This window comes from Mirounga angustirostris, unplaced genomic scaffold, assembly GCF_029215605.1.
Source record: "Mirounga angustirostris isolate CCGP_5_RB_7025 unplaced genomic scaffold, mMirAng1.0.hap1 SCAF_12, whole genome shotgun sequence".
Classification (NCBI taxonomy): domain Eukaryota; kingdom Metazoa; phylum Chordata; class Mammalia; order Carnivora; family Phocidae; genus Mirounga; species Mirounga angustirostris.
The window spans coordinates 65460610-65474302 of NW_026991720.1; the positions used below are offsets into that span (position 1 = coordinate 65460610).

Here is a 13693-nt window from a genome sequence, read left to right on the forward strand (position 1 = left end):
GCAAAAACACATTAAAAGAAAAGTGGACATGTTTCATTAATATGTGCATTCCATGCCTTTCTAAACAAACAAAAAATCTTTTGTTTCCTAAATTACTGAACTGTGAATTCCACAGGTAACTCAACTATTTTCAAATACATAAGTTAAAAAGACACACACACAGATTCAGCATACTACATTGAGAAGTATGCTTGAAATGAGCTCAACAAAGTCCCCCAAATATTTACTTTACTTTTCAGGGATTCTAGTATTCTGCACTTAACAATTTTAGCAAGCATTTTGTTGTGGTTACCTCAATTACTGTTTTGCAATTGCTGTCTATTAAATTTCCTAGCACAAATTGGCTGTAAGATTGTTTTAGGTCGTCATTAAGAAATTTATATTAAATATGCAATAAGCTACTTTGGTTAACAGAAGTTGGGGGGGATATTAGTGTCACAGTTTATTATTATAAATAATTTTTGTGTCTTCTGTCAGCATAACCACAGTAGTATCTCAATACCACCAGCTGATAATAATCTTTATAAATCCTACTTTGCAGCTATACCATCTGTTAGTTATTATTTTATATGTGTCTCCATATGCATATGTGAATTAGTTGTCACTCAAGACAAATATGTAAATAGAATTGTGGTTTTGTGGGGAGATTTTTATTGGCTTGTTTTTGTGTTTTGTTATCTTTAGGCCAGTAAACTAAATAAATAAACATATTCCTCAGGCTTGGAAACTGAAACTAAATGCAAATATAAAAATAATTTTTGTAGTACAAATAAAAGAAATTTAAGTTCAATACACACTAAAAGTATCTACTAAAAGAGGTTGAAATTAATAGTCACCAAAAGTGGATATAATTAAAGAACCTGAAATTTACATAGTCATAGCTTTTGAAATATACCTACAAAACCAAAAAAGAATAGGCCCACTAGTAAATTAGTAGCTAATATGGTTCCAGTTTTCACAATACAAAACACTTGCCATGACTGATGATTTGAAAATAATGACTAATTACTTGCTTACTTGTAATGTTTATTTCCCTGAAAAGAGGAGTCATAAAGGCAAAAACTCAAAACGAGGCCCCCCGTGAATCTGTGGGTTTATCCCCGAGCTCTAAGTAACCGGCCCCTAGACTGGCAGAAACAGTAAGTAGTGGCAACATCATTACAGCTCAGGACCAAAATTCACCCAGAAAGGCAACAAGAAAAAAAAAAGAAGGAACAGAAGGAGATGGATAATCCTCCAGTTGCAATTTGTTCCAAATTATAACGCTTTCCCCAAGTGCTAGAGTCTAATGACTTTCATTTCAATAAGCCCAAACATGGGCTTATAGGGGCTCACGCTCTACGCACCGAAAACAGGATGAACTCTCTTAAAAGCTACCAGTGGCTCTTAAAACACGGATTAAAGCGCAGCGTGAGAGTAACCACATTGGATGACTAGATGGTTCAATATTTCCTTAAGTTATCCTATTTTAGGTGATGATGCTCTGGGATCATATAGAGGAACACCAAGGTAGAAACAGTAGTCACTACTTAAAGTCATCATTGAGAGACACCCTAAAATATTTAGGGAAGGGGACTGAAGAAGACAAGTACGCTGAGAAATTATGTTTTTCTGAAATGAATGCCACATTACTTTCAGTTCACAAAGTAAAAAGTCCCACTAATTACTTAATACAAATAAATATGCTGCCTTTCAGAGTCATTTGTGTAAACACAGGAAGATATCTCATAATCCACCTCTGTAAAAATGAACTTATTTGATGTCCAAACTAGATCTCTTTTTTTGCACATTATATTCTGCCTAGATGCTAGAATTTCCACGATGTTGGGAGAGACTCTATTTGGAGAGGAACACATGTTTTAAGTATACTTGGGCTATGAAGTGTAAGGAAAAAATATCACAGACTACTTAAAATATTTTAACTGCCATCAAAACTACAGTGTGGCACACGACGAGTTCCATTCATTTCTTAACCCTTTATCATCCATCACTGAGATTCCTGTGTGGAAAGTCATTTCATACCATGATTTGCCCCTGTATTTCTAAGTTTTTATTAAAAATGTTCTTATTGAAGGATTTCATTAAGGAATTTCACAGGAATTTATCATACAGGAATTAATTGTGTAAATAGTAAGACAAATTCTTTCATGGTCCAAAGCTCACCTACTGCCTGAGGTCTCTCTTCACTCTCCCTCCCTAATGATACCTATTCCTTCCCTGAAATCTCACTTATCTTTGAAGTTATGGAGTTTAAGGAAATTTTTTATTCCATCTTTTATTATAGTGATTTATAGCGCTTTCTAATTTTTCCATGAATCAATTGAGAATTTCTGCTTCTATAGCTAAGAATCAGAGTCGTATGTATATTTACATCCTCTCCACCCCAGGTCCAACAATTCCTTGAGAATAGCAGGCAATCTTGATGTTTATCTGAACTCACCAAAAAACCTATTTCAATATACTAAAAGCCACCTTCTCCAAAGGGTCCTTAGAAAAGGGAGTTATATTTGGGCAATTAAAGCGTTATTTTTAGGCATTATGGAACCCACACTAATTTACCAAACATATTCTCATTATAAATAATATTTCAACATTTCTTGTATAGCCACTAAAAATGAAAATAGCAAGAATCTTTTCTGCTCAGTACAATAGTTATGGTTTCTTAATCAGATGTGTATCTTTTTAAAAATTTTTATTTATTTATTTGACAGAGAGAGAGAGAACAGTGAGGGAGAAGGAGAAGCAGACTTCCCGCTGAGCAGGGTGCCCGACATGGGACTCGATCCCAGGACCCCGGGATCATGACCTGAACCAAAGGCAGACACTTAACCGACTGAGCCACCCAGGTGCCCCTATCTTTTTTTTTTTTTTAACTAACTGAAATCATTACACCCTTGCTTACTAATGTAGTAAGAGTGCCAAAAATAATGTAAATTAATAGATTTTTATGGGTAACTCCTAAGAAATAAGAAAATTTTTTCTTTTTATAGTGGTAAAGAGAAAAAAACCAACTATGTGTTTATAGTGTAAGAGGAAAAAGAGGATTTAATGAAGAGACTCCCAAGACAGCATTTGCAGAAGACTGCTGCTTTGTTCCTTTATCCATCCCAGAATCATTGACAGGACATGTCTGTCACACCACATGGGTCTGACAGTCTGTTAGTGGCTGAAGCTAGTTCGCTAAGCTGTAGACTGCACCTTCCAGGAACTGACACTTCGGTGAAGTCATAAGGACAACACACGTGGTACGAGGACACGGAGGTTCTCTCTGGCTCGGAGCGCAGGGAGAAGAGTTCAAAAAGGAGGTGTCGTTTGGATTGCATTTTGGTTTTAAGCTTTATTCTGCTGGTTTCAAGCCATTGGGTGGGGGGAGGGGGTCTGATGTGACAAAACCTGCTCATCTAGTAACAGTCTAGTGAGCAGATGAAGACCTCGTTGGAGAATGAGAAAACAGACTTGGAAGATATTTGTTAGGCAGAATCAATAAGATTTGATAGACTTGATAAAGAGATTGAGGAGAGTGAGTCAAAATGAAACGCTGAGGCCTTTAACTTGGCAGGCAGATGATGACGTTACAGGAAATCTCGATTATCACTGACACGTATTTACTGAGCACCTTCCACGTACCAGACACTTTTCTAGGCCCACAGAGTCTGTTTTTGTTCTAGTCAGGGGAGGCAGATAGTAAACAAATGAATAATCTGAGAAGTAATAAACTTGATGGAAGAAATAAAACAGGGTTATGTGACAGTGACTGGGGGAAAGAGACACTTTAGCTGAGGTAGTCATGAAAAGTGACATTTGAACTAAGACCTGAATGACCGTTGGTAACAAAGGGAGAGCAAACGCAAAGGTTGTGGTGGGAAGGAGCTTCACATGACCAAGGGACAGAAGAGTAGCTGGGAGGTGGGTGTGGGGAGAAAGGAGATAGGAGAGCATTTATTCTAGTTAACGGTGTGCCGCAGGCAGGGTTTCAGCCAAGGAGTGATGTGACCTGATTCGTATTTCCATCTCCTGTGTAGGAGAATGGACTTAAGGGAGAAGAACACGAGGGTGAGGGTGGTGACTCAGCCTAGGGTTCTGTCAGTGCTGGTGCTGAGAGGGGGTCAGATTCCCGTTGTAAAGGGACAGGTGACAGGGCTTAGGGACGGGCTGCATGCGGAGTGTGAGGAAGAGAGGAGCCGGGACACCTCAGGGTTTGGATTCTAAACAACTGTGTAGAGGGTGTGGTGCTGTTACACAGAGATGGTGAAAACCTGAGCAGAGAGAACCTGCAGGGTGTTGGGGCTGGGAATCAACCAGTCCTCTCTGGTTGCGTAAAGGCTGAGCTGCCTAGAAACTTGTCAGTGAAAGGGCATGTGGACAGCTGGGTACAGTCTGGAGCTCAGGGGAGAGGTCTCACGGAGATATACTTGGGGAGTCATCAGCCTCTTTGTAGAATTTAAAACCACGAGACTGGATAAGATTCATCTTGACTGACTGTGAGTGTATTCATCCATACATTTAACAAATCTTTTCAACTGCCTATTCTGTGCTAGGCTTTAGGGCTACAGAGATGAACCAAACAGGCCAGGTCCCTGAGCTCTCTCTAGTTGTACGCAGCAATACCTTCCTGTGCTGTAAGAAGAATATAAATAGGGGTGTGTCACCATGTACAAAGTTCCAAAATTCATGGATGTCTCTTGTACCCTAATAATTAACCTTCCCCCTAAATCTTAAAAATGATTATTTTAGTGATTAAATAATGTTGGTATGTTTCTACGTAGTATGTGGAAGTATCTGAATTACATTTTGAAGTACCCACAAGGAAGAAATCATTTTCTCCTGTGGAAAAGAACAAATGCCCTAATCTTGCCACTGAACGCCAAGGAGTACACTTTGATGCCAGAAATGGTAATGTAATGCAGTTCTGAATAGGTTATTTGCAAACCATTCTCGACAGCTTCATATATTATCTATTTATCTCAATGTATTAGAAAATAGTCACTCAATTAAAAATAGTTCAAATGTTTTAACTTAGGTGCTCTTTTCCTCTTTTTTCAATTGGGAGTTTCCAGTTCCAGCATTAGGAAAAGCTTAGCCCTGGCGAAACCACTCCCTGTGCTGCCATCTCTGACTTTTGAGCAGATCACCTGCTTTTTCTGTCCGAGGCACCTGTCTACATGAGCAAGAGTAGAAGTTACCATTTATCCTCAGAGGACTATCTAATCATACTGACTGGTTAGCTTCACCCCAAAAGGACTTACCAAGTTTCACTTACCTCCAAAGGCGGGCTGCTTTCGGCTTCTGAAGTTTTACCTTTTGCTGCCTTTCTTTGCTCATGTTCTGTATCTCCTATGAAGAGAAGAACAAAAACAAACCTTTACCATACCCTGGAGGCCAAATTGTCTTCTATTTATTTAAAATATCTTTTGTTACTATACATTTCACATTATGGAAGTAACTACTATTTCCTTTGTTACAAAGTAAGGTAATTTTTAAGAATGATAATTTTATACAGGTTCCAGAAATCATACATACATCTACATACATACAACCTAAACCAGAGATGTATCCTGCTTCTATAGACGTTTACTCTGGAAAAATTCGTATTTTGAAAATCAAGTCATATTTCAAATAAACTAGGAGAGCTTATGACTTAAGGAAGATACAGCAAATTATTTTCAAATTAAAAGTCTTTGTAATATGAATAACTGTCCTCCAAGTTAGTTTTTTAAATAAGGTTTACACATTATAGTGTTTACTTGTGTGTCTGTAGATTTGCCTCAGAGTAGATATGTATATTTGCATGTAATAGTTAACCAAACATCAAACAATCTTTACAGAAGGCAAGAACAGGGCGCCTGGGTGGCTCAGTTGGTTAAGCGACTGCCTTCGGCTCAGGTCATGATCCCAGGGTTCTGGGATCGAGTCCCGCATCGGGCTCCCTGCTCGGCAGGGAGTCTGCTTCTCCCTCTCCCACTCCCCGTTTGTGTTCCCTCTCTCGCTGTGTCTTTCTCTGTCAAATAAATAAAAAAAATCTTAAAAAAAAAAAAAAAAAAGAAGGCAAGAACAATGAACAGGTTCATAAATTAGCCTTTGGTTAATACTTTGATTCCTAAGGCTGATGCCCAGGTGGGTTATATTACTAAGTGAAGTTGGTAACTAGGCTGGCTCGAAGGACATAGGACAGACACAAACATAGGTAAGTATAAGCATAATTTAATCTCTTAATGGCCTACTTTAATTTATTAACTATCACTAATGACCTGTGATTAACACATGGTAGGTAAAGAAACAATTAATGAGAGCTTGATTTAGTAGTTTGTAAACTGCACTTCCCGTAAAATTAAGCCAGCTCAGGAATGTCTACAACAGGGAAGATTACAAAATTCATAGATGATGACTTGGCCAACACTAAAGGTTAAGAATTTGTTAATAAGGAAGGTCATAAGTCCTGATTGGAGATAACAAAGTATGCAAGTCCTGGCTGAGCTTAACTTTTTTTATGAAACACAAAAGTTCAGCATACCATTGCCGATAATCAAGGAAGAGCCTCATTGAAATTTTAAGGAATTAAATAAACCTGTTAAATTCTAAAATCATGAAGAATTACGGGGCTCCTGGGTGGCTCAGTTGGTTAAGGGTCCGACTCTTGCTTTCGGCTTAGGTCATGATCTCAGGGTCATGAGATTGAGCCCTGCGTCAGGCTCCCGGCTGGGTGTGGCGCCTGCTTAAGATTCTCTCTCTCTCTCTCCCTCTTCCTCTGTCCCTCCCCTACTCTCTCTAAAATTAATAAATAAATCTTTAAAAAATAAAATGCAAGCACATCAATCAATGCATATTCTAGCTTATAAGCTCTGTTCTCAGCTATGTGCAACATTATTATCGTTGGCAAGACCTACCACATAATGGGTGTTCAATAAATACTAGCTGAATAAATCAGTGAACTTTTCTTTATACTTCCTAGTTCATAAAACTGAGATAAAATATTAAATGGTATGTAATAAAAGCTATATTTGAGCATACAGTTAATGTCCTTCTAAAACATACTTGCTAAACTTAAAAGGCAGCTGTATTAAGTACCACTAGGGTGTACTGCTTCTAGGGATCCATAATTGTGGCATAACTTATAAATAATCATTAACTGTTCTTAAAATCTAATAAGAAAAAAACCCATCATACTAAAACAAAAACATCAGGAACTTTTGGGTTATGTCTATGGGATAATAAAGTTAATAACTGTTAAGTGAAACATTTACATCAAACTACTTTTGTGACCTAACATGTCAAACTATTTTGATTGATTTTGCAAATGCTTGTTTAAACTGACCAGTTATTTGCAGATCGAGGAGAACCTGCTTTTCAGAAATCTCTCTTCTCTCTGAAAGTTAGGGACAAGATCATCAACCCCCAGTTTACAGGTGGCAAAACAGATGCCAGAGGAGTTTAGTTGGCGTGGCTAACAACGTGAGGGCACAGCAGCCCAAGGAGCCGAGGTAATGCAAGGCCCTACACAATGAGGTCAGAGTGTGTTTAATGACTCAAAGCCTGATTCTTACAATATATATTGTCCAATACAAAAGGTCATTTACTCAAGAGTTTCTACCTTTTTGAATGATTATTGCTCTATCCCATAGGCACACAAACACTGTATTTAGCTAAAGTCATTCAACACGAAGTCCGCGCTTACTTGGCCATTTTCTGACTTCAAGCTCTGTGTCTGTGTGACGCTTTCTCCATTTCTCCCTACTGCTTGAATAACCAGAAAGGTTATCAGCCAGTGTTCCTGACATCACACAACACATCTGCCTGGAAGCGACTGTAGAATCACTATTTACTGAAATGCCACGTCTGGCGATGACTCAGATAGGACAATAACTGATTACAAGGAAAAATGCCATCTGCGAGATTATTCTCTATAAACAAAGGCACAAAATGAAAACTGCTCAAACCACAAACAGAAAAGAACAGGTCACAATGAAATATAATTTTTGAAGGTTTTTCCTTCCCACTGAAGAATTATTTTATCATGAGAAACATTCAGTTATTTTCTCTAATTTTTTATAACCCACACAAAAGTTAGATACTTCAACAATAAACAAAGACGCATGTGACAAATGTGAAATAAGGTACTTTAGTTTTCAAATTGTCCATTAACTCTGATTTATACACTGGATAGATTAAAATTTTTCATTTGCGAGTCAGCTGTTTATAAAGAAGACTAGAACCCCTAGGGGCAGAGGCACTCAGGGACTTGCCCCAAGTCTCCCAGGTAGAAGGCAGTCACAGTGGGGGCAGAACCTAGTCTTCTGACATTTCTAGGGACTCTCCGGTCTGGTAGAAGTTTCCAACGGATGTGGGCAAAGGTGGAGGAATCAAGTCTGAGTTAGAGAGTGGTGAAGAGAAGGGCCCACGGATGCGAAAGGGAGCTCTGAATGCAGGATCTTGTGCTGGTCCAACCCTCTGGGCCCCTAGACACTTCTCTTGACTCCTTTTTTCTTCCATAAGCCCCTGTTCTCTTCCCTTTCCACCGATGATGCCAAACACTTCTGACCAGAGCAAGCCTCTGTCCTTTCTTCCCATCTTTCAAAGCAAATACAGTCCCCTTGATACTTTCCAGAAGTTTGCAAGGCCAGAAACAATTTCACAAAAGGCAACAACCCCTCTTATTATTTACAATCATCAATTTTCTTGGCTTAAAATGTAGTTTTTATTTAGAACAAATAATAAAGGCTACATATACATACTAAGGAAGCTCTTTCAGAACTTAAAGAGCTGAAGTAAAAGTTCTCTATATTTTAGATTAGGGATTGGCAAATTTTTCCAGTAAAGTGCTAGATAATAAACATTTTAGACTTCATGGGTCCTATGGTTTCTGTCACAAAATTCTCAACTCTACCTTTGTGGCTGAAAACAGTCATAAACAATATATAAACCAATGAATGTGGCTGTGTTCTGATAAAATTTATTTATAAAAACAAGTTTCAGGCGGTAGTTTCCTGATCCGTTTTTTTTTTTTTTTTTTAATTAAATTATCACTATGCTCAATGTGGGGCTCAAACTCATGACCCTGAGATCAGAGTTGCATGCTTTACTGACAGCCAGCCAGGTGCCCTTCCTGATCCCATTCTAGAGACTATATGTATTCCACCTTTTCTAGGATAAAAGGCTGAATTATGTTTGAGTTATATGAGGAAACAAGCAAGGGATGGTCATTAGAGTATCATTATGATCCTAATCTACTGGGTGAATTGGGTCAAGGGTGGGGAGAAATGGTGGTAAAGAGTGAGAAAGGGAGAGGAACCCTATTGCCTACTTGGGTTACCCAAAGGAGACTTGTCTTGGCAAGAGAGGGGGTGAGGGAGTTCCTTCACTCCTTAGGTCTCCTTCAATGTGGAGGAAGCTCCACTAACATTAAGCCAAGGCCTCCCTCTACTCTCTAATCCATGGCTTGGTAACTTTGGGGGCTTTGCACATGTGGTTCTGCCCTAATTCTTCCCCTTCTCTTGAGAATGGGAGGACAACAGACAGCACGTTGCTGTCTGCTCTGTCGCTCCACGGGGACCTCCTCCCACCTGGGAAAGCCTGCCCCAGCCCAGCATTTTCTGTAACTGGATGGAGCTCAATATAAGCCTGGTGTTCAGAAATCCATTTGGTCCTTGATGGAAGAAGCCACATTCTTCAACACCAGTTTACTAGGCAATAAAGATGAGAATTTGGTCTCTATTTGGTGGGGTTTTTTTTCCCCCTAAATTGATTAGATCTTATCTGGAGAAGATGGGTGTTACTATTGGAAGGCCCTAGGGTCTAAAAGGACGGGGAATGGGCTGATATGGACAGGGCTGGAGCCTACCTAAATATGAAAAGCTGTGAATACAGAAAACTGTTTTCTTTCTTTTAACTAGAGAAGAATTATATAGAACTGCATTTCTCAGAATACAGTCCACAAAATACTACTTTTGAGGGGTTCACATGGAAAAAAGGTTTCTATGGTCAAAAGTATAAGGAAAATCTGCAGAGCGCATTCCCTTCCTGTTGATTTCCAATGCACTTAAACATATTAGAGGCTCGGAGAAATTCTTCTAGTAAAGAATCTTTAAGGGTGCCTGGGTGGCTCAGTTGGTTAAGTGTCTGACTCTTGATTTCAGCTCAGGTCATGATCTCAGGGTCCTAAGATCGAGCCCCACATTGGGCTCCATGCTGGGCATGGAGTCTGCTTGGGATTCTCGCTCTCCCTTTGCCCCTCCCTGCACTCTCTCCCTCTTAAAAAAAAAAAAAAAAAGGAAAGAAACTTTAAAACTTTTTCCACAATATATTTGACTATGGAGCATTTTATTCACCCGATACCCATTAAGAGGGTATCTTACAGAGGTCTATGAATACACTATGCAAAATGCTGATAGATGTTTCTGAAGTTAAAATGGATTATGAAATGTATTATTCTTACCCGATTCTTCAGAAGACCCTCAAAATTGTCAAATTTGTTATTCAGCTTTTGACATTCATCTTCCTCAGTGCTAACCTACACCTATTTTCCTTTAGCTATCTTTTCACAGCCATCTTTTCCCATCAATTCATTCGATGGCATTTGGGGTGGACTAGCAGTATGTGACTGCATTCTACTACATCATTCTGATTCTAGAACAGCTGAGGATCCATGGAGGAGAACAGGCGAACCAGGCACCTTGAAGACACAGGAGAAGCCCAAGTGAGCAGAAATATCTCCCCCGCATATTCCACCAATTAGAGATTCATTAGGGTTAATGAGCTCCTCTTTTAAAATGCAAATACCCTCTGGGAGTGTTTGCTTATTAGTCATTCACCAAGTGAAGTAGTGGAAAGAACAGTGGAATGGGCATTCCATTAACTCCTTTTCATTCGTCAGTCACACACTCATTATACAAGGCAGCCTGGCACTGTGGCGAGGGAATGGCTCTGGAAGCTGACGGAACTCGACCTCAATCCTTTACCAAATCCATGACCTTGGGCAAGGTACTTAACTTCTCAGAGCCTCAATTTCCTCATCAGAAAAATGGGAATAATGATACATAATAAGGCTGCTATGAAGACTAGACTGAGAAAACACGTTCAATGCTAAGGGCAGGGAAGAAGGGGGCGGAGTTGGGGCAAGATAAAGGTTTCGTCTTCAGTGCTGGTGTCCTCCTGCCCTTGTCACGGGGCTGTTGCCGGTACCCCTGCAAAGGAGAGAGGACAGGAGAGGCCCTCGCATGTTATCTCATTTAGTGCTCTTGGCAGCGCCGTGAGGTAGGCTTTATTCTATCCACGCAAGAATGGCAGGCCTGCTGTTGGAGTCCAAGTCCGCCGACAATGCCAAATCATTACATAATCTCATGCTGCTTCCCATTACTTATCAAAACCTGAGTTATCCAACTCAGCTTAATACACTTTACATTGGAGTCTCCTCCAGTTTAGTTTAGTTTTCCCTTCCACAGTTTCCCATACTATCCATTTTACTCCCCGTTTTCCACTATAATGAAGAAAGGAAGAAGAGACAGAAAGCAAAAATACTAATTGCTGAAGACATGTCCTGCCCAGGAGCCCGCTGCTGTCAGGTCAGGATTCTGATGGCAATTGTTGTAATCCCATGAGGAAAAGAGCCAAGAGGAACAGCTAAGCCAGGGAGGGAGGAACGAAGTTAGCAAACAAAAATGGGAAAAGATTCAAGCTGACTAGGGATGAAAGAAAAGCAAATTAAAATGACACCGAGAATATATTAAATTAGCACACCAAAATTATTACACCCCAGATTCGCTAAGGATGGACTACAACTAACTCAATGGCATCATTCTGACAATGAAGTGAATACTTGATAAACATCTGTTGATTTGACTGTGGCGGGTGTGGTGAGGGGGGTGGAGAAGACGGTTCTATATACATACTTACCAAGGGCTTATAAAAAGAAGGAATTATAAATGAATGTTAAAACATGAAAAAAAAAATCTAAGGGTTCAACAGAACCGGCAATCTACTTTTTATATTAGTGTGGATCTTACTTTTAATACATATTGATATACAACCTTTAGGTAGGCATCATGTTCGATTTTAATTTTCTGACTGCTGTTAAAATCACAGTTAAAACCTTGCTTACTCCTTAAAAGCCTGGGGGCACATGAACAGTGAAACACGTTTACTCAGGAAAGTAGGAATATCAGCAAATCCAACTGAGGTCAGACCCACTGATCAGTCCTACTGCCTGCTCTTAATTAACTTGTCCTAGGATTCCAAGGATGTCTTTAGGTCTGAGTCTTGTTGCTTTGTAGCTATGGGTAGTAATTTTTCTGGAAGATCTTAAAGCAACCAAAAACATCCATTCAGCCTTAACACTATGAGCTTTAACACTTTAAACCCAGGCATTCTTACTTTTGGACTGGAAGACTAGAAACACAAAAGACCCCCCCCCAAATTAATTTTGTACAATATTGCATCATGCCGTACAAATCTTCTGCAAAGGATTTCTGTTACTATCTTTCCAAAATCAGAGTAAACTTACATACTGTGAGAGTAAGTTCGGCTGACCATTCCTGACTCTGGATCCCAGAATGCTGCTGAAAGAAAGCTCCATAAAGGGCCGCTCTGAGCCCTCCACGGACAACAGGTTCTACAGGCTCTGTGAAAACAAACAGCACTGACACAAAAAGGATTTTCAGTGTGTACGGCTTGAAGCCAAACTTTGTAAAGAGAAAAGAGTAGGCTCACTCTCCTAGGTTATCTGGTATCCTGAGACACAGACTCAAATGTGCTGCCTGTTGTGGGTAAAATGATGGCACTGATCTATCACTAATAATACAACTTAGGTTGGAGATGTATGGACATCACGTCACTCACTGTCAGGAGTGTTGTCTCCTTTCCAACCAAAAGAATAAACTTGTGAAATTACTGGTTGGTGTAAGGAGTTCTGCTCAGTCAATTCTCAACATAGAAAAATAAGTGATCCCATGAGATCAAATGTGTTTTTCAAACACAGCATCGGTTGGTCCAATCAGAGATATTAGGTAGGTAATCTTCTCAATCTCTTGAAATTTGAGTTCTTAGACTGATTTAAAAAAAAGGGGGGGGGGGTTAGTGTGGTAGAAAACCACAAAGAAAATCTCTAGCAGAAACGGGAGCAGTATATGAAATATAATCAGCTTCAAGTTAAGTTTCATTCATTCAAGAAATATTTGTTAAACACCTGCCATGTACCATATATCATGCTGGGCACCGTGTGAACTAGTGCAATCCTATCCCCGCCCTCACATCATTTACATTTTCCTAGAAGGGATTTCAACGGAGCAAATGCAAGTCACAAAAACTGGCTGTAGAAATGAGCCAAAAACTAAAAATTATGGGAGTACCCAATCAGTTAAGGAATAGAAATTCTGTGAAAAAGGTGGCTAGCTATTACAAAACCAAAATTCCTAACCATGGCTTTGCCCCTACTCCCTCCACAGCTCCTTTCATTTAAAAAAAAAAAATGTCATTAGTATCATTACTTTTAACTGAAAGTCAAACATTAAACATGCTCTTGCGTCACCCAAAAGTTTGAAGAGAATATTTCTCTTCATTATTTGAAGAAAAGTTGATATTTAAAACAGTGAATCACCTGCAAATCACAGATCACAATGAGAAGCAAAGCCACTCACAGCAGATATGATGAGGGGGCATGATGTGATAACTGGATGAAGACAAAGAGTTTGATTTCAAAATGCGG

At 39.4% G+C, this 13693-nt stretch overlaps 1 protein-coding gene and 1 long non-coding RNA gene across 3 annotated transcripts in view; one reads left to right on the forward strand and one right to left on the reverse strand.

Annotated features, from left to right (window-relative positions):
• Nucleotides 1–13693, forward strand: part of LOC129045483 (uncharacterized) — a 219715-nt gene that overhangs the window by 154995 nt on the left and 51027 nt on the right. The window lies entirely within an intron of this gene.
• Nucleotides 1–13693, reverse strand: part of UMAD1 (UBAP1-MVB12-associated (UMA) domain containing 1) — a 214513-nt gene that overhangs the window by 63233 nt on the left and 137587 nt on the right. For both annotated transcript variants that reach the window (XM_045864650.3, XM_064575237.1), the window contains one exon: nucleotides 5261–5334. In XM_045864650.3, the coding sequence (XP_045720606.1) occupies nucleotides 5261–5334 (74 nt within the window). The remainder of the gene's footprint in view (nucleotides 1–5260; nucleotides 5335–13693) is intronic.